At 36.9% G+C, this 18570-nt stretch overlaps 3 protein-coding genes and 2 long non-coding RNA genes across 11 annotated transcripts; all 5 read right to left on the reverse strand.

The window, feature by feature from the left end:
- Positions 1-759: 759 nt before the first annotated feature.
- LOC133710168 (UDP-glycosyltransferase 73C4-like) lies at positions 760-2733 on the reverse strand. The gene is made up of 2 exons (XM_062136173.1): positions 1212-2733; positions 760-1098 (listed from the first exon to the last, which is right to left on the reverse strand). Exon 1 carries the CDS (start codon positions 2681-2683, stop codon positions 1226-1228), a length of 1458 nt encoding a protein of 485 aa, XP_061992157.1. The 5' UTR covers positions 2684-2733; the 3' UTR covers positions 760-1098; positions 1212-1225.
- Positions 2734-4313: 1580 nt separating this feature from the next.
- Positions 4314-6479, reverse strand: LOC133707795 (uncharacterized). Of its 4 annotated transcripts, none has more exons than XR_009845285.1 (4): positions 6388-6464; positions 5865-5901; positions 5517-5730; positions 4314-4549 (listed from the first exon to the last, which is right to left on the reverse strand). It is a non-coding gene; the product is annotated as an uncharacterized LOC133707795 (long non-coding RNA). The 4 variants fall into 4 exon arrangements; XR_009845284.1 differs by having other exon boundaries at positions 5865-5915; positions 6388-6463; XR_009845283.1 differs by having other exon boundaries at positions 5517-5901; positions 6388-6479.
- Positions 6480-6582: 103 nt separating this feature from the next.
- Positions 6583-8326, reverse strand: LOC133711530 (uncharacterized; the record flags this gene model as incomplete). The annotated part of the gene is made up of 5 exons (XM_062137637.1): positions 8156-8326; positions 7315-7637; positions 7039-7112; positions 6839-6933; positions 6583-6671 (listed from the first exon to the last, which is right to left on the reverse strand). Coding segments are annotated over exons 2-5 (300 nt in total), but the record flags the coding sequence as incomplete, so codon positions are not given.
- A 4092-nt stretch (positions 8327-12418) lies between these two features.
- LOC133710653 (uncharacterized) lies at positions 12419-15413 on the reverse strand. 4 transcript variants are annotated; one of them, XR_009846791.1, is made up of 5 exons: positions 15104-15413; positions 14783-14953; positions 13544-14666; positions 13049-13147; positions 12419-12742 (listed from the first exon to the last, which is right to left on the reverse strand). It is a non-coding gene; the product is annotated as an uncharacterized LOC133710653 (long non-coding RNA). The 4 variants fall into 4 exon arrangements; XR_009846793.1 differs by having other exon boundaries at positions 12420-12742; positions 14783-14833; positions 14908-15413; XR_009846792.1 differs by having other exon boundaries at positions 12422-12742; positions 13544-13651; positions 14617-14666; positions 14783-15413.
- A 585-nt stretch (positions 15414-15998) lies between these two features.
- LOC133711531 (large ribosomal subunit protein eL24-like) lies at positions 15999-18131 on the reverse strand. The gene is made up of 4 exons (XM_062137638.1): positions 17582-18131; positions 17398-17499; positions 16087-16190; positions 15999-16002 (listed from the first exon to the last, which is right to left on the reverse strand). The coding sequence occupies exons 1-4, from the start codon at positions 17666-17668 to the stop codon at positions 15999-16001; spliced, it is 297 nt and encodes a 98-aa protein (XP_061993622.1). The 5' UTR covers positions 17669-18131.
- Positions 18132-18570: the final 439 nt, after the last annotated feature.

Consider the following 18570-nt stretch of genomic DNA (forward strand, 5'->3'; position numbering starts at 1 on the left):
TGAACTTTGCTTGAACTTCCTTCCAAATTTCTTCACTTGCTCCTCTAATTTCTGCTTCTGTCAAACACTTCAATCAAATCTGTATACATAAACAACCAACATTTATAAACAATTCACAAAGAATCCTAACTCCCGCGGCAACGCGCGGGCCTACTTTCCTAGTGATAATCATAATCTAATTTATCAGGTTCAATTCGTCAGTTGCATAGGGTTTTCCATGTGGAATTTGGAATCAAAACCCCAACATTAAGATACATTCAAGGAACACGCAGTTCAAAACTTCAGAAAACAAACTAAGTAATTCTTGAGGCTGCAGATGAGTTTTGTCAATGTCACCAACTCGGCATTCTTCGAATCTTCGCTCACCTACCTCAGACAGCAGTCATGATCATGCCTCATGTGATGAAAAAATTAAATATGACATTTAACAAACTGGATAGGATCCTTGCATGTTGCAGAAATTTATAAATTTGAATATCTGACAATCTAGAAAGACCAGAAATGAATGCAAGGAATATTATTAGCCGGTATAATATACTTTTCTAATGCATATGACATTATGACTAAGCTAACAATAAAAACTAGAATATGGAAAACAAAACGTCTATAATACCTACTACAGAAAAATAGAAACTGTGGCGCAAAATAGATTTACACAATGATCTCGGGTTGTAAATGGCTATAATTTTCAGATTGAACACACATGTGAACAGAAACTTATGCTTGAATAGATAAAGGAAAGAAAGATGGGGGTTAATCACAGATTCACAAAACATTAATGCTGTTTACAGTTGGCTTCAAATATATTGTAAACACCTCTACATTCTTTTCTGAATTTCAGTCTGCTGACCATAGTTAGAAAACTACATACAATTACACTATTGGGAAGCTAATGAAGCGTATATCTTGTGAAAGTACATGTATCTTGAGAACTAAGAGTGCCTTCTCATAGCAGTGTATAATTGCCAACGACTGTGAGTAGATAATAGATATTACAGGATGAACCCGAAAAATTCTGTAATGCTGTTCCGGCATGAAAACAGGATGAGTCAGCTGGCAAGAGGATGGTATTGGTAGTTAAAGCCAGAGAGTACGTGCCTGGAAATATTCCCAGAGCAGACATGTAAATAGTAGAGATTTATTTCTAACCAAAATCCAAATAATAGTACATATTGTAAGAAATGGATCAGAAGTCATTGGTGATGTCTCACCTCAAATGGTACTGCTAGGGGTGTTTATATGATATTACATCTTCAATTAACAGTCTAATATTAAAGTAAGAAGAGCCTCCCTCCTCTGTAGCTTTCTTGGCCATCATTGCAAGCCTCTTTGCTCTTTGTCTTCTTTCTTCTCCTTGTTCATTGACCATGACTTTTTCTATGGCGTCCTTAAGCTCACCACTCCTCACGGTCACCACAGACCGCTCTTGTTTCCCCAACGGAACTGCCACACTAGCCCCAACTTTCTCACCAATCTTCAAGACTTGCACTATCAACTTCTCATTGTAGAACTGCTCAGCAAACATAGGCCATGTGATCATTGGAATTCCAGCACAAATACCTTCCAAAGTTGAATTCCAACCACAATGTGTTAGAAATCCACCAACTGCAGGATGTGACAATATTAGTATTTGTGGAGCCCAACCATAGATTAACAATCCCCTGCCTCTAATCCTGTCTTCAAATCCATCTTCCAACAACCAATTTTCCCATTCTTCAGTTTTATTTCTGCTGACCACCCAAATGAAAGGCTGATTTGATGCTTCCAAGCCTAAACCAAGCTCTACCAACTGAAGGGTTGCTACGCGGCTAAGGCTTCCGAGACACACATATACCACCGAGCTCTCAGGCCATGAATCAAGCCATTTTAAGCACTGGTTTTCATCAACTGAGGCCTTGTTTCCTCTCTGAGCTTTGTCCAATTCAGTGTCGTTGGATAGCGACACTGGACCAATACTCCAAACTCTACTAACCTTTCTGTACTCTTTGACATATTCTGGTTCCAAATCCTCAAAGCTATTCACAACAACCCCGCATGCTCCCTCTTCAGATTCCTTCATCTTTTTGTAAAACTCTCTGAAATCATCTGAAGCCAGATTCATGTGCCCCGGTAACTGGACTAAAGTAATCTCAATCTCATCAGGCAACCCAGGCACTAGAAATGGCTCTGATCCTGAAACACTCTCTAGGACCTTGGATGTTTCTATATTATAGTTAGACAATAGAGTGAAGCAACTAGTTCCATCAAACAAATACCTTGGTATCCCAAACTTTCGAGCAATCTCAGCTGTCCAAGGCAGGTGTCTATCTGAAATTATGCAGCTCGGATGGGGTTCTACAGTTTCAAGCAACTCTTCTATTGGCTGTTGCAGCCTGCTACCTGCCTCCAAGAAATTCCAAAACAAGTTTCTTGCAGGGACTGCGTCCATGTTTTCACATCCCTCTGGGAGGCCACACTCAGCAAGTGGCAAACTAAACTGAACTAGATGAAGGGAGAGACCGGAATCAATGGCGCGATCAATCATCGGTTTGATTCGAATGGCATTGAGGGGTGTGGTGATAATTGTGACCACCAGACCATGCTGTGCCAACACCTTAGCCATGTCTCCCATTGGTAGAAGGTGGCCCGGAGACATTAGTGGTATCAAAACAAAGTGAAGCTGATCATGAGACTCTGAAGCCATTGCAATTGCAGTTGCCACAGAGAAAGAGTATACTAAACCAGAGGTGTCCAAATCTTGGATAAAGAAATGATATAACTACGTAGCGTTCCTTTTTGACCATAGAAGGGTTCGAATCCAGTGACGTGAGTGCAAACATAAGCATGTGCATGCCCTTTTCGATGCATTAGTACATCTAGACATTCTAAAATATGTTTTTTTTTTTTTTTTTTTTTTTTGAGAAGTTCTAAAAGATGCTTTAATAAAAGAGTTTTTGTTGGGGTCTAAACTTTCAAGAGTACATTTCCACATTCTAAAAGATGTTTTAATAAAAGAGTTTTTATTGGGGTCTAAACTTAATTTCAAGAGTTCATTTCTACATTCTAAAAGATGCTTTAATAAAAGAGTTTTTATCATGATTGGAGTCTAGACTTTTAAGGATCGGACTGGATGGAACTTGAACTTTAAAACTATTAGAGCACCCACTACCCATGTACGAAGTCATGAGTTCAAGTCACCATGGGGGTAAGAGTGAAATCCTTTGATCCTTTTTTTAAAATGAAAAAAAAAAAAAAAAACTTTAAAACTAATTAATTAAGTACATAAAATTTGAAATATGAGGGTAAAACGACATTTGACATTGTATTCATTGTGTTCACAAGAAAATGATTTTTAACCACTGCAAGTGGCGTAGTGGTTATTGCCTAGTTGGGTGTGCTCCCCAACCTAGGTTCGAACCTCAAAGCTGTCAAAATGGTCAGGCACTGTGCTGCAATGCACAGTTGGAGCATTTCACATGCGCTGAAGGGGTTTATCTTGGCCTATGAAGCCTTTGGGTTCCCCTTGACAAAGTAAAAAAAAAAAAATGATTTTTATACCCTCATTACTTTGTATATGGAGTTTCCTTCTTTTTCTCTATTCTTTTTCTTCAGCTATTGTGTTGTTGTCTTGAACTCCAAACTCGATCAAGCCTAAACTTTGGTTATTGGGACTGGGCTTGGCCTATGGCTCTAAATTTATTTTCATTTATGTTTTATTGTTATTTTTATTTACTTACTTGCACTACTAAAAAAAATTGCTTTTGCGACACCTATTTTGCGACGGCAAATTGAGCTTTTGCGACGGCAAAACTTTTCGCGACGGCAATTTGAGCTTTTTGCGACGGCAACACAGGCGTTGCAATAGGTGGCGTCACAAAATCCAATTGCAATTGCTACGGCAATTTTCCGTCGCAAATACTTTTTTGCGACGGTTTTCTCTTGCCGTCGCAAATTTATTGTTTTGCGACGGTCCATTTGCTACGGTGACTTCCGTCGCATTGTTTGTTTCAGGATAATCAATGTGGAGGTATTTGCGACGGCAAGAAGGAATTTTTTTTATAAAAAAAAATATGGTGCTAATTGCACCATATTTTCATTCTAAGAACATGCAAAGATAAAAACTATTATACACTAGAAAGCTTTGCTGCGGTTTTGGAACTAACACAACGTTATTTAAGTACTAAATTCAAAAGCATAGAAAATATAGTTGAAATGATCATTGTATTAACAAAAGATTTAGTCTGTTCTACAACTAAACACTACGTAGATCATGTTCTAGTATCCCCCCTGCCTCCCTTGCTATGCATTTGAGGTCCATTCCTGCCCTCCTTGCTGTGCATTTGAGCTCCAACCTTGCAGCTGCTTTGGTTCCCTCCACTGCTGCCTCAGTTGCGTAGTGTGCTGCAGTCCGACCTACCACAGTGGCCTTGTCCTTCAAATCCACCGCAACATGACCAACATAATGCAGAGTGGTCTTACCTGCAAACATGGCCATGTCTTTAGTCTTCTCTGCTAATGGCACTGTGTACTCCACCGTTTTCTTCCCTGCACTTGATAAGAGTATTTTTTGCTGCATATAGTACAGAAAAAATGAATGAAGATGTTGACAAAACTGAAAGAAAAGAAACAATAGAAACCAATTCATACTATGATTGTCCTATCCAAATTCGCATGGAAAATGATATATGACTTCGTTAAATTGCAGGCATAGAAACAATCTCTCTCACATTATTTTGTTACTCATTACACTAATAAAAATGAATTTTATACCGCTCTTTCTTTCATCTGATGTCTTCACAATCTCAATAGATGTTCCTGTCATTTATTGCCAGTATGATACCCTCAAACTATTTGGGAATTTAAAGCCTCAGTAATGCAGCTTTTACTTGCCCAAAACATAATATAAAATGTCAAGAATCTCTTTAGGTGCAAAGAAAACACTACAGAAAATAAAAATTGCATTTCAGATTAACTGAACAAATTCTGCATAGATACAGAACATTTAAAATCTTTTTACATCCTGCTAACACCAAGGTATAATCAAAACATTAACTGCTAACGCTCCAAAACTTTTAGTCAGTATCGCAAGTGAGTGATTACTCAAGCATAAATATATTCCTTGCAAGCCACCATGCAGCAAACTCTACAAACCAATGATTGAGCGAAGCGAAGGAAAGTAGGTTATAAAAGTTGCACCAAGTTTACTAAACACCATTTAAATTAGAAAGGCAAGTTTTTCATGGTGTCAAGTACTTTCACTAATGCATAATGCAGCTACATGCAGTCTATGCATCTGTACCATTAAGGATCAAAATTAAAGAAATAAATGGAAGGGGTATATACCTGAACCGTCATCATTTTAGTACAATTCATGCGCACACATTCTCATCTGCCACTATTTTTTATTATGTGTAGGATCTCTAACTATATCTACTGTTCTGCTTGAAATGTTACCATGTAGTAAACTACTCTATGCATTAATATTGTTTGTGATATACGGCCGACTAATAATATGAATAATAAAGCAGCAGACTTACATCAATTATAAGAGACCGACCCTTCAGTCCAGTCCAAACTTCACACTGTTCTTCTTTGCCTCATAAACAATATCCCTTGACTTAGTTCTAGCAGGCACTGGAATTATTATATTAACCTCCTGCAGACTCTGGTCCCATGAGGTTCCCCTTGTACAAGTATCTAGCAATTGGATATGTCCAACAATTTGATGTCTGCCTCTAATGCCAATACTAACTGCTTAGGTTCAAATAATATGGTAACTAGATAAATCTTTCAAAAGATAATACAACATATGAATTAAGAAAGAACCTTGTATGCAAGCTGTGTAGAAGTTCTCTCCAAACATTGAACAAAATGACAATATTTACCTGCTTTCTCCAAAGGACATGCCCCATCGTGAGAGCACTGCATCAAGAGAACTATAAAATAAAAATGAGAGAATACAAATTAAAAAAATATATATATATATATATAAGATGTTGCGAAATATATGTGATCGCATCTGAGATATGATATTTGATCCTTGTGGTGTTCCCAGTTCTATCAAAATCTACAAACATTCAAGTGTTTAAGGAAATCAATGAGTAAAAATATAAGGCTGAAAATTTGAAGGTCCAAAAAGAAAACAAATATAACTTTGGCAGGCAATATGATTACAAGTATTTCCTTCTTTTTGCTCCTACTTTCCAAATTTGGTTCTCAGGACAGGCAAGATATAGGATCATCACAAATCATTCTTTAAGATGGTGTAAAATTGTTTTAGGGGATAAATGGCGTAAACTCAAGCACATGGCCATAACAATTATTTTTTATGTATTTATGTTTTTTTTTTTTCATCAAACCACAATGAAACATGAAACTTATCCAGGAGTTGTAGGTTTGGAGGTATACCAGGACTTCCCATGTAAGATCCCAAAGTTGGCGTACTACAGTAATTCGATCCTTCAGCGATGGTATCTCTCCAAGCACATAGGACTTCAACCCATTGTAACAAACAACAGATATTATTAGGACCAAAAATGCCAAGAGAAAAATTAAGTTTGTAATTGATAGATGTTCTAGATAAACACAACTTACAGTAATTACAAGGTCATGTTGTCTCTCTGATTTGTTGATGCTTTTAGTCATTGATTGGAGGGTAGCATAACTGTGAATAAGTGTTAAGTTCTTCTGACCTAAGATTAGAACATAAAAACAGTAAAGAATCTGCTTTAGCCAGTTACTCCTCGAATATGCATGAACCATCACAATAGGACTCTACTCCTACTTACAAACAATTTAGTGTAGTGATAATCTAGAGGAGAACTAAGTAACTAGTTTAAACAGAAGAACCATTACTAACCTTGTATAAGGCTCTGGCCTGCACGCTGCATTGATTGTGATGGCTCTACTAAGTTAACTTTCTCCAAGGAATTCGGCCCAACTTCTCGTAGTGCCCTACGGCATTCCATTTACATTATATCAAAATCACATTACATACAAACAGTAATCCCAAATCTTCACGTCATTAACAATTGAAAGATAACCAGATGAACTTCTCACCAGAAAGCCGAACCCGTGCCAGCACCAAAATCCAACACTTTAGCAGGAGAAAAACCTGGCAGCATTGTACGAACCTGTCAAACAACAACAACACAAACACACTGCTGAACATCAAAGATCAAAACTTCATCAAACTCTCATCAATACACACCCGAAAAGAACAATAATTTCGCACCCAATTGAAAGCTTAATACTAAAATCAATCTAAGCACTTCACTTCTAGCATACAAGAACACAAATTTATCAAATTTACAACATAAATCCTTGAATCCATACCTCCTTGAGTACTCTATGACAAGCAGAGAAGACAGCTGGCATTCTGGAAGCAACATAAGCAATGGTCTCGTCGTCTCTATAAGTAAGGCCAATATCTCCAAAAGTGCTCTTGATCTTCCACCTCTGTGACTGGTCCACATACTGCAAAGGGTCCTCAACGAGCTGTTTCGAAGTGGAAGCAATAAGCTGAGAGTTGACATCCTTGATTTGGGTGAAGGATTCTGATAGCCTCAGCACCTTCCTCTTCAGCTATCTAAATATACTTCATGTTGTCACTAAATCTCTCCAGTTTTTTCTTTAATACCCACAACTATATGAGAAAACTGCAGCCCAATAGTTGATAGGAAATACGCATCTTAGATAACACAATCAAATGCAAGTCTGATTAACAACTTAAGCATCCTACTTTCATTTAAAAGGTTTACAGCAGAAAGAAGTCCGATTAAAATGAAAAGGGCCTTCATCAAGTCTCTGGTCAATGCAGAGTGTAGAGTCCACAACCATAACATGCAATGTTGTTCAGCTACCAAACTTGACAATATCAGATCACCCAAAAAAAAAGCTGAACTCTTTATTCAAAACTCAAACTCAACCCAAAAAAATTCAAATCAAGTTCAACCTCAAACTAGTCATTGTATCGATGTCTACAAGAAAGATATCCATCTATTTACTAAACATGAAGATTATCCAGGAGGATTGGCCACTAGTGCTCAAATTTGAAAGAAAGCCAATTAGTTTCATATCAAAATTGAACTCCCAATCTAAATATTGACCTCTCATATACAATCAACTGTTCCCCTAGAATTAACGAGAGACAAATGGAAAAAACAATGGAATTTACCTTATAGATTCCTAAAGAAATTGATCTGTTGTGTCTGGGTAAAGGAGGAGCTATTGTTACAGTTTATTTGGTGAAGGAGAAGCTGTTCGACAGAAAGGAGGAGCTCGTCGGCCTCGGTGGTAGGTTCCGGTGCGCGGACCTCATCAACGTCGGCGGAGGAGCTCGTCGCTGTCGGTGTTAGTTTGCGGTGCAGACCTCGTCGAGCTCGTCTGTTCCAGTTCGAGGGCGAGAGAGAGAGAGAGAGAGAGATGATGTTTGGGAAAAAATATTAGGGCTGTTTTGTTGGTAGGGAATTTGGCCGGAAAAAACAAAAGGAAAAATAGAGGGAAAAATATTTGGGTTAGCGCCAAGAGTAATACGGTGACGTTTATGTGTTGCCAAGACTTTTTTTTTTTTAAGTACATATACAAATAAGTTTTGCGACGGCAAGAAGAAAAAGCATCGCAATTGAGTTCAAAATTACTACGGCAAAAATTTTCCGTCGCAAATGATAAGGCTCAATCGCGACGGAACATTTTCCGTAGCAATAGAGTGTCAATTGCGACGGCAACTGTTGCCGAAGTAAAAAGGCGAAGCAATTGCAATTTTTTTTAGTAGTGTTGTAGTTTTATGCTAGCAATAATCCCCTATCACTTAGTGGTAGGGCGACGTGGGCTTGGACCTAGCATGCACCTTCAGTGTGTCTTGTCTGGCCTAGAGAGGTGGCGAGCTGTTTAGGTCAAATGGACGCAACCTCCTAGGGGCAGGATGAAATTCAATGTCGCCGGATATATCTCCGTGCGGCAACATATTAGGAAAGCTGTGATATTTGTAATGATGCTTCTTCGTTATAGAGTAATCTTTCCGTTATGTCACCGCTTTGTTAAACCAAATAAAATAGCCATTTGTGCACTCTTTGCTAATTGGTGCTTGTCAGAATACATAGACTTAGTGGAGACTCCCGATATTATTTCAGGATGTTCTCTTTATGCTTATGCTCATTGTAATCAGGGGTTCAGGCTCTACGTCCCTCCCTTGTATTCTGCAATTTCATTAATCAAGGCTTGAGGGCAGCCGCACCAGCCCCTTTCAAAAATTATTATTAGAATATACGTGGTATTTATCAAATCTGAAGGAAGAGAACTCAAATTGAACAAACAAAATACTATTAGTGTATTAGTGTATTACCCATCCCGTGCATGGGACATATGAACCATAAATCAAAGATTTGAGGATAAGAAATCTTCATCCATCATCCTAAACACATGGTTCCTATACCATTCCCACCGATGCTTGAGATGACTAACGTCTTCTGCTAGTCCCAAATCCAATCAAACAAATTGTAATTCATTTGGTCTTCTCCGTAGGATTCTCCACTCCAGTGACAACCCAACAAGAAAAAATTCATCATTTGTAAAAACGGAGGTTGTCTCTAGTGAAAAACAAGGATCCAAAATCTGATTTCAAGCTAAAGTCTCACCATTGGAAGCCATCTCATACACTGATCTCCATTGAATTTGTATTGAGAATGGCTTTCAAATAAAACAAAAAACTGGACCAATCATGTAAAGAATTCCCAGTTGCCTGGTTCTTGCTGAAATAGGTTCTGATTTAATTTTTCTATCCTTTCTTGAACTTGTTTGTGTTAGATCAAAAGTGGACTCATCACAAGTTATCCTAGAGTAACTAGGAAACCATCAAAACATTAAATCGGATATAACATGGATATGGAAAAGAATCAACCTAGATATCTAATGTGATAGTGTATTTAACATTGGATTAGGAATCCATTATTTGGACTAAAAGAAAGTCCTAAACTGTGATGCATTAGGATTCTTAGATACAAGACTTGATCCTTAAGGAAAATCTTTATGGGAGGATTCCTAGGACTTGAACTTGTATAAATAAGAGGTTAGGGTCCCTGTTATCACCACCGTCTACAAGCATTGTGTTTCTGCCCATTCAGAAGCTACAGTTGGTGAATAGCAGAAGTCTTCATCCTTGTTTTTGCAGCTGCAGCAATGGCTTCTACTTTGGACATCAATGGTATGTACTTGATCTTCTAAGATTAATGAAGAACATGTAATTGTGTGAGCCTGTTTGTAATATAGTTTTTACAATTGGTATCAGAGCTTAGGCTCACGAAAATTGTTCTTTAGTTATTTTCAAGAAAAAATCGTTTTAGGTTTTCAAACAAACAAACAAAAAAAAAAAAAAAAAAATTTTGCTTTGCAATAAAACGGCCACGTTTTGGCCACCTTCAGAAAACCCTTTTGGCCTAAAAGCAATACATGCTGATCCGAGGCCCAGACCCGGCCCCAAATCCTTCTTCAGAAACTAAAAGAAAGTGACCGTTATTATAACGGTCACATGAAGCGGGGGTTGTCTTCTGGGTATTCAGAATCGGAGATGAAAAAAGATGAATTCATCTTGTAGGGATTCAAGACCCCTGTGTTGCCCGATTAAGATGCCAATAAGGATGTTTTGCTGCTTTCTGTTCTTGAATTCATGCTTCCGCGAAGAGTGTTTTTGCAGCAAATTTGGAAAAATTGCAAAGATCAGGTTTTTCAGAAAATTTAGTTTTCGATTCAATTTTGTTTTGTGGATTGTTGAGCACAAGAACCCTAGAAGCATTCCCGGCGTGCGCATAGGCTAGAGTAGATGGTGACCGGATGAAATTTAAATTTCTTGGATGCTTCTGTGCCTTGTGAAATTGGTTTTATGTTTGCAAATCTGTGTTACTTCTGCTTGTGAACTGATATGCATGTTTGAGATGAATTCTTGAGTTTTGTATCTGTGTTTTGGTATAACATGTATGCAGAAATCTCCCAAAATTCTTTGGAATTGTTAAAATTTTACAGGTACAAAGAGCTTAGTTTCTTATAAAGATCATTGATCCGGATAGAAAACAAGTTTACAAGCTCGTTTTGGTTTGTGTTTTCTGTAGATTTGAGTGAACATATTGCACAAAGCATTCTTCATTAATTCTTGCAGAAAGCCTTAAGTTAACAAACCTGAAAATTGTATCTTGTATTTTAAAATTATACATATAATTTTGCTTCCAAAGGAGTAGTACAGTATGATTTTAGAATGCAGATAGCAATATGCATATTTCTTCTTTTCAAATATGGATACTTAGAATTCAAATTTCTGTCTAAAGATGTGATTTGTGTTCTTTGGATAACTTGAATTGAATGAATGTGGCATGTTGATATGGAACCTTCAGAATATTATGTCTTCTGCTCAAAAGTGTTGCATGATATTTATTTTGGTTAAAGGGCTATTGATATGTGACATTGCTTGTGTTTTGTTTTCTGTTTGCATTGTTTTGGTTTTGATATTGCTTGAAGTTACAGAAAACATAAAACATAAAATTTTAAGAACTTTACAGATGGAAAACTCACAAAACTTTATTTTGTTTTGCTCTTTAGGAATCCCTATTGTGACCTTGAACACCATTCAGCTCCTAACTGGCTATAACTACAAGAAGTGGAGAAACCAAGTAGATTTTTACCTAGCCATGAACCAGAACATGGACCTTTGCATAACTGAGGATGAACCTGAAAAGCTTACTAGTGAAAGTTCAGATGAAGAGAAGAAATATTTTAAGGAGTGGCATAAGGCTAATAACACTACGCCAAAAATCGCATCAGACAACGGCAGAAAACCGATGTGGGATTTGGAGTCCCACCGTTGTAGAGTGAGCCGTTGTCTGATGAAAAATCAGACAACGGTGGAACACAGTTGTGTGATAAACACACAGACAACAGGTATGTGTTATAACTATTGTGTGATAGCTCGGCAGATGCGAAGCGCAGCTGCGCAGCAGTTGAGGCGCTGTTTTCAGACAACAGTGCCAGTTTTTAGCTGTTGTATGTTAAGCGTATCAGACAACATTTTTTTATTTGATCTGTTGTCTGATTGATCTTCAAACTTCAGTTCTTGGACTATATCTGTTGTGTGATTAACTTTAGGACAACAGAGTTCAATTGGTTCTGTTGTGTGATTAGCTTTTAAGACAACAGAGTTCAATTAATTCTGTTGTCTGAGTATAAATCAAAAGACACTGATTCGTTAAAAACCGATGTGTGATATAATTGATTACAATGTGATCATTTGAACATCCCATTCCTGAATTAGATTGTGCATTCATTTGGTCTATTTACGAAATGAACAGTACCCTATCAAATACAAACATTGTAAACCATCAAATGATTCATATAACCATTACTTTAAACTTCAAAAGCAAAAGGGATACATTTCCCAATCATTGAAACCAACATTTTACACAAGAAAAACATTCTAGTGCATGCCCATCTACTTGGGACATCAAAAAGTTGATACATATATATCCATTGTTCCAAAACATGCAACACATGGTGCATGACAATGTACCAGCAGAGAAGCACAAAGAAAGATGCTTTCCTTAGCAAAAATGGACCAGCAACAAGCACGCTACTTCACGGCTCATGCACATATGTGTTGACAACAAACTTCTCCCACTCATTTCGCACTTGATCAGTATCTGCTTGGGTGTATTGGCTGCTACCTCTCCTCCCCTATCTCTTTCCTTTTCTTCTTATTCTCAACATTATCCTCGACAGGTTTCTAGAATAAGAAAATAAATGTAAGGTATATATCATAAATAAGTTTTACTAAGAGAAGACTTCAGAAACTATCTTCACTGTTACATATAGCAAATACAGATGCCACATTATACAAAGGTAGACGAACAGATTGAATTATTGAATATTGAATTTTCCGTCTCTTATATCTATAAACCATCAAAATATATTAGTGGTAGTATAGGAAGTCAATCACACTTGCTAGGGATATTGAAGTATTAGTCTAAAAAACTGCATAATGTGCAACAAAGAAATAAAGTAAGATATAATCTGATAGTCATTGAGATACCTTCAAAAGCATCTTATATGCCTCCAATAAGCGATTGGCTGCAGGCCCGAACCCATGGAGCTGGGGTACCTCCATCATGTGTGTCCAGGGACGTATTTCCTGCAAAAGCACGACATTTCAAGGTAGTAGATAAGAGTATGTCCCTTTTACACAACTGCCAAAAAAAAAAATCGAAATAAGGAGCAAACAAACAACTAACAAAAGGCATTTTGAATTTGTGCACATCAAAATAAACCTCAACATCTAACTAGAGAAGCTAAAAAGTAAAATTTTCAATTAGCAAGGAGCAGGAATACAAGCAAGAAATTTTTTTCCTACACCAACCAAACCAGATGTAAATATGGAATCCACCAAAGAGTAACCTTTATCATGGTGACATTCTCAGTAACACGTGTGCCCAAAATCCTTTAATCGGGTAATATACAGTAAAACAATAGGAAAATTAAAGCAAGAGCAGATTGTCAAGGCAGTATCTCAAAGGGAAAGCAAACCAACCTTGGTGTAAATCATATTGAATGATCTTGTAGTTTCTAGAAAAGATTCCAAATGCGAACGCAATGTGGATTCCACATCTGCATACTCCTCATTTGGGTTGTAAGGATGCTATATGCATTACGGTGAGTTAATTATAAAAACGAGAAAAAGAAAGCAATAATAACAGAACTAGAAAAAACAGTTTATAAGTACATAAGATGTACAAGAACAACCCAAAATTGCAGGAGCATTCATTACCAGTAATAAGATGGACTTGAGGCATTGGTAAAAAGTAATTCAAGATAAATAAGGGAAAATAAAAGGAATGTTAAAACAAAATGCTAAAATGAAAATGGATCTTTGGGCACCCTTTGAACGTCAAAAGGAAATGGAAAGGTAATGAGGCAGATTCTTTATGTATCAGAGAGTTAAAAAAAACTCAAATACTCTTGTGTAACACTCTGCCTCTCTGAGCCTACGGTTAGAGGGGAATGACAGTAGTGGAGCTAACGTCAACAGGAGAAACGAAGATGGGCACAGCAACTTTTCAAAATGAGGAGGAATTTGTTTGTGATTTGAGTTGAAAATTATAGTCAAAGAAGTCTGATATACAATTGCCATAACCATACACCAAAGATGGGACATATATTTTTTTTCTTTTTGATGGAAAACAAAACTGCACTGGAGAAAATGTACTACAAAACAATGGACAATAAGTCCACTGAAGTAATCAACTAATGTAGCATATTTGCAGCTGAAAATGCACAACAAAAGAAAACAAAACTGCAAGATCTACTCAGAAATCAAACTGATCCATAAACAAATTCAAATGCTAAACAAATCCAAATTTAAACCCAAATGCTTAACAAATCCTAATTTGATTCAGTCCCCAAATCCATACACATTTCTTTCCTGCCTTTTCAAAGCATAAGCAACAACCATGGAAGTAATAAAAAAAATAGGAAAACCCAAACTGATTTAAGTTGAACAGATTAACAATTTATTCTGATCAAGTGTAATCTCATAAACCCAACATCCGTAACCGATACAATATATAAAACAACGACAAAGATGAATAAAGTTAACAACCAAACCTCTTTTCTTTGCTTCCACTTCAAACCTCTCTCCCTTCAATATGCACAACCTGCAAATTAAAAACAGACACCAAAAGTAAAAAACCAGACTCAACTTATAAACAACTCAATTAACAATTTCGATTAAAGTCACAACAATCAATTAGATTGCAGTCTATGAATATACCCAAATTTGTCTTCTTCTCCAGCAGAACAAAACTGACGAATCTAGCTCCCTCTGCAAATCAAATCGATTGAAAACTACAAACCAAATTCCTCCACAGATGATCAGAAACTGACAACTGCTCTCACCCTTTTTCAAACTATAACCCAGCCAATCCAAAAGATGTAACAAAAACTGCATTAGAAGCCAAAAAAAATTGAACAAATCTAAATCAGAGAAGATGGTAAGCACAAAAGAATAAACCAACTAACAGAGAATGACCTTAGAGTTTAAAATTACACATATCCTGCTGCTTATAATCAAAACTGAGTTCAAGGTCCTTACCTGTTTTGGCTGAGATTCTACTGCAAGACTTGTCTCGTAATGCAAAAACAAAATCATGAACACCCTTTCAATGATCATCCAAATCAATAAAATCTCAATCTCAATCAACTAAAACCTTTTAATGATCTATCCAAACCTTTTAACGGCTTACAATGCACACAACCAAACTTAATTGTTTATTGATGATGGACAGATAACACAAGACAGACAGTAAGTAAAGCCTAGATAGAGAAGACGGTAGAAATAAACTTACCTGCCAACCAGATTTACAACAGATTCTACCTTGTTTTTATCTGCTCCTGTATCGAAATCATAACATCATTGCTGCAAATAGACAAATACAGAGGTTTTATCAGCCCAAGAAGAAACAAGTCATAATATTTCTATGAACTGAAGATAATTAGATTCCAATGTGGAAATCTAGGAAAGTAACAAATCAAGCTCTTCATGTTATGCCGATATACCCTTTTTTCCCCAGCGGGATGATAGAGAGAACTCAGAGGAGGAAAAACATATACTGGAGAGAAAACTAGACAGTCTACTGAAGAAAAGAAAAGAAAAAAAAGAACCAAGTACAGGAAAAGCTAAGGAACCAATAGAATTAGGAATCCCGAGTGAGAGTTAACTATTCATGCAGAAGGGCACTTCTAAGTATCCATCAAGACTATTAGGGTAGAAGTTACTTCATCAATGTCTCCAGAAAGCTCATACATACACATGCATTATCTGACATGTTAACTACATCTGTATGGCTTTGCAATTGATTAACTTGCCCATTTGAGCCTACAATCCTCACAAGTAGTGTGTTTGTGCAACACACAATAAACTTCTTAGGGTTCAGATGTAGGGAAATTTGGTCTATCACGAAAGAGTAACTAACTCTGGAATATATAATTTACCTATCAAATATGTATTGTCATGCTTCATGATACTTAGATGAGACTTAGTTACTAGAGGAAACAGTTACTCTGTTACCTACTTACCTTAAGTTGAGCCATGTGATGATAAGAACAGAAGAAATCAAAAGAATAGAATAACGCCATGATGAAAATATGCCCGTCTCTAAATAAGCAGCTGCACTACCTACCTGCGTAAGGGAGCAAGTGTGAGACATAGGGATGCATGTATTAGTCAAAGCACAGTGAAGAGAACCAATTACCTATTAAAAATCATTGCTTTATGCTAAAAGCAACAACTATAATAAATTGAAGTGCATAGGTGCTTGTCAGAATAAAGGAGATATCAAGAGAGGAGGAAATGCAATACTAAGAACCCACAAGGAGTGCTATACTTCAAACTATAAAGGGGGAATGAAGATGAGGAAGAAGAAATAGAATTCTATCTTTATCTACCTAAGACCTAACAGAGTTTAACATGTAACCTATGCTCATAGTCAATGATTCACAATCCCAACAAAATTATACCCAAACATTGTCGTGTAAATGCTTTTATCATACATGTAGATGTTTATTGCATGTCTTAACCACAAAAAAATATTAAATATACATATACACATCCCTTTCAATGATTTTTTCTTTTTTCTTTTTTCTATCAATAAAAAACTAAATGCTGTAGTTCTGTTATGAAAAGGTTGCACAAGACTATGTTACATGTTGAGATCCTTATTCTCCACATTCAACTCAACACAGTTCTCAAAGTATGTTCAATTTGGAAAAATACAGTAAAACTTTTTAAATGAATACTATATAGAACAAAGAGAAATAAAAAACATATATCACTTGAACATAAACATTAGTATTTTTGACCTCATATTAAGAGTTTTTTTTTCCTAAATAGTAACTCTTAACACAAAGATGCTAGTTATCTTATTACAAAATTATACTACCAACAAAGAACTAAACGTTCTAATTCTATTATGAAAAGTTACTAACAGGACAATATATTACTTGTTTGAGATCTACAATCTCCACATTGTTTTAACTCTACACAGTCGGTCCTTTTTATACCAAAACGTCAAAGCAATATTCACCCTTTCTTGAAATAGTAGCCAATGTATTATAAAAACTCCACATTCTTGTACATACATACCTAAAAAGTCAAGTGCATGCTGAAAGGAAAAGAAATTTCCCACACACACACGCATGTAAATACACATAAGAAGCATTCACTCGAAGATGTATGCACCAACTAAAACCTTTTAATGATCTATCCAAAGCAGAGTCCTACAGTAGTAGTCACATAACACCAAAACTCATCATCAAATCGAATCAATCGAATCGAAAGAAATCAAAGCAACTTCAAGACCATAAGAAAAGGCAAAGATTGAACACTACCTTCTTGTGCTGCTTTCTGAACATGGCAGTCCATGTGATCTTGGATGGCTTGAGGCGGTTGTTAAAGTACCTCTTGCACTTGGAATTTATGAACAGGGAAACCTAAACCAAGCCATAAGTCCAGGATTATTAGCGGTGAAGACGATGAGTATAGGAATCGATTAAGGAGAGGTGAAGTTTTAACCTGAGAATCGGAGTGGATGAATCTGATGCCCTTACCAGGGTAGATCTTGGCACCACTGAAGCGGCAAAGCTTAGTCGTGAGAACCATGGCTGCCTCCGGCGGTTCCCGGAGGAAGACGTGCAGGGACGAAAAAATGCCTCGGGTGTTTGATTGGGGCAGTTTCTGACGGGAAATGAGTGAGTTCTGATCTAGGTTTTCGATATTGGATTGGGAAACTGGGGGAGATTTTGGGATATCCAAAACTTGTTGATTCAGAATCAGAATCTCGAAGAAGAAAAAGAAAGAAGCAAGCTTTGGGTTTTGGGGAATCAAGGGTCTGGATCCTGAACAAGGAAGGAAAAGAGGAGGAGAAGGATGAATTCAATTCCTTGCCCAGGGATCGCCAGAGACCCTTCGGCAGGGAATAGGGTCAAAGAGTCGGCAAGATTGAAATTAGGGCCTCTTCCATGGAAGGAAGGAAGAAAAAGAGTGAAGAAGGGGTAAATGCGAGGAGATGATGTTTTGAGGAGAGATGGTCGAAGAAAAGATCAGCTGTTATTTTGTTGAAGTGTTATTTTGTGCAAGTGGGAGATAATAGTTGTCAAGGTGCGGGGTTTTAGTTCTTTTTATTTTGTATTCAGGAATCAGACAACACATATATGAAGTTCTGTTGTCTGATTTTACACATTTCAAAATTTGAGCTGAGGGAGCAAGGAGGGATAGTTCCCGCCCATGTGCAAGAGCAAGGAGGGATAGTTCCCGCCTATGTGCAATCATACTATCAATTTTGGCGCTAGGGATATATATCTCTCATTTAGACAACACAAATAAGAAATTACGTTGTAGGAGTACATATATGTAACCTACATTTCGATCAAAGTTTGTTCTTTTGGGGGAATGAATGACATTTTGCACGCATTGAAATTTTGCCAGTATATATCTTCATTACTTAGACAACACAAAGTAAAAAACTGTTGTATGATATTTTGCAAGCTACACTCATACAACAG

The sequence above is a fragment of the Rosa rugosa genome, chromosome 5 (assembly GCF_958449725.1).
Source record: "Rosa rugosa chromosome 5, drRosRugo1.1, whole genome shotgun sequence".
Lineage (NCBI taxonomy): Eukaryota > Viridiplantae > Streptophyta > Magnoliopsida > Rosales > Rosaceae > Rosa > Rosa rugosa.

Excerpts from the sequence above, each read along its gene's own strand:
- LOC133710168 (XM_062136173.1), bottom strand. The coding sequence starts at position 2,683 with ATGGCTTCAGAGTCTCATGATCAGCTTCACTTTGTTTTGATACCACTA.
- LOC133711531 (XM_062137638.1), bottom strand. The coding sequence starts at position 17,668 with ATGGTTCTCACGACTAAGCTTTGCCGCTTCAGTGGTGCCAAGATCTAC. Across the intron at positions 17,500-17,581 it reads TCATCCACTCCGATTCTCAG|GTTTCCCTGTTCATAAATTC; the intron begins GTTAAAACTTCA and ends GGCTTGGTTTAG. Across the intron at positions 16,191-17,397 it reads TCAGAAAGCAGCACAAGAAG|GTAGGTAGTGCAGCTGCTTA; the intron begins GTAGTGTTCAAT and ends TCCCTTACGCAG.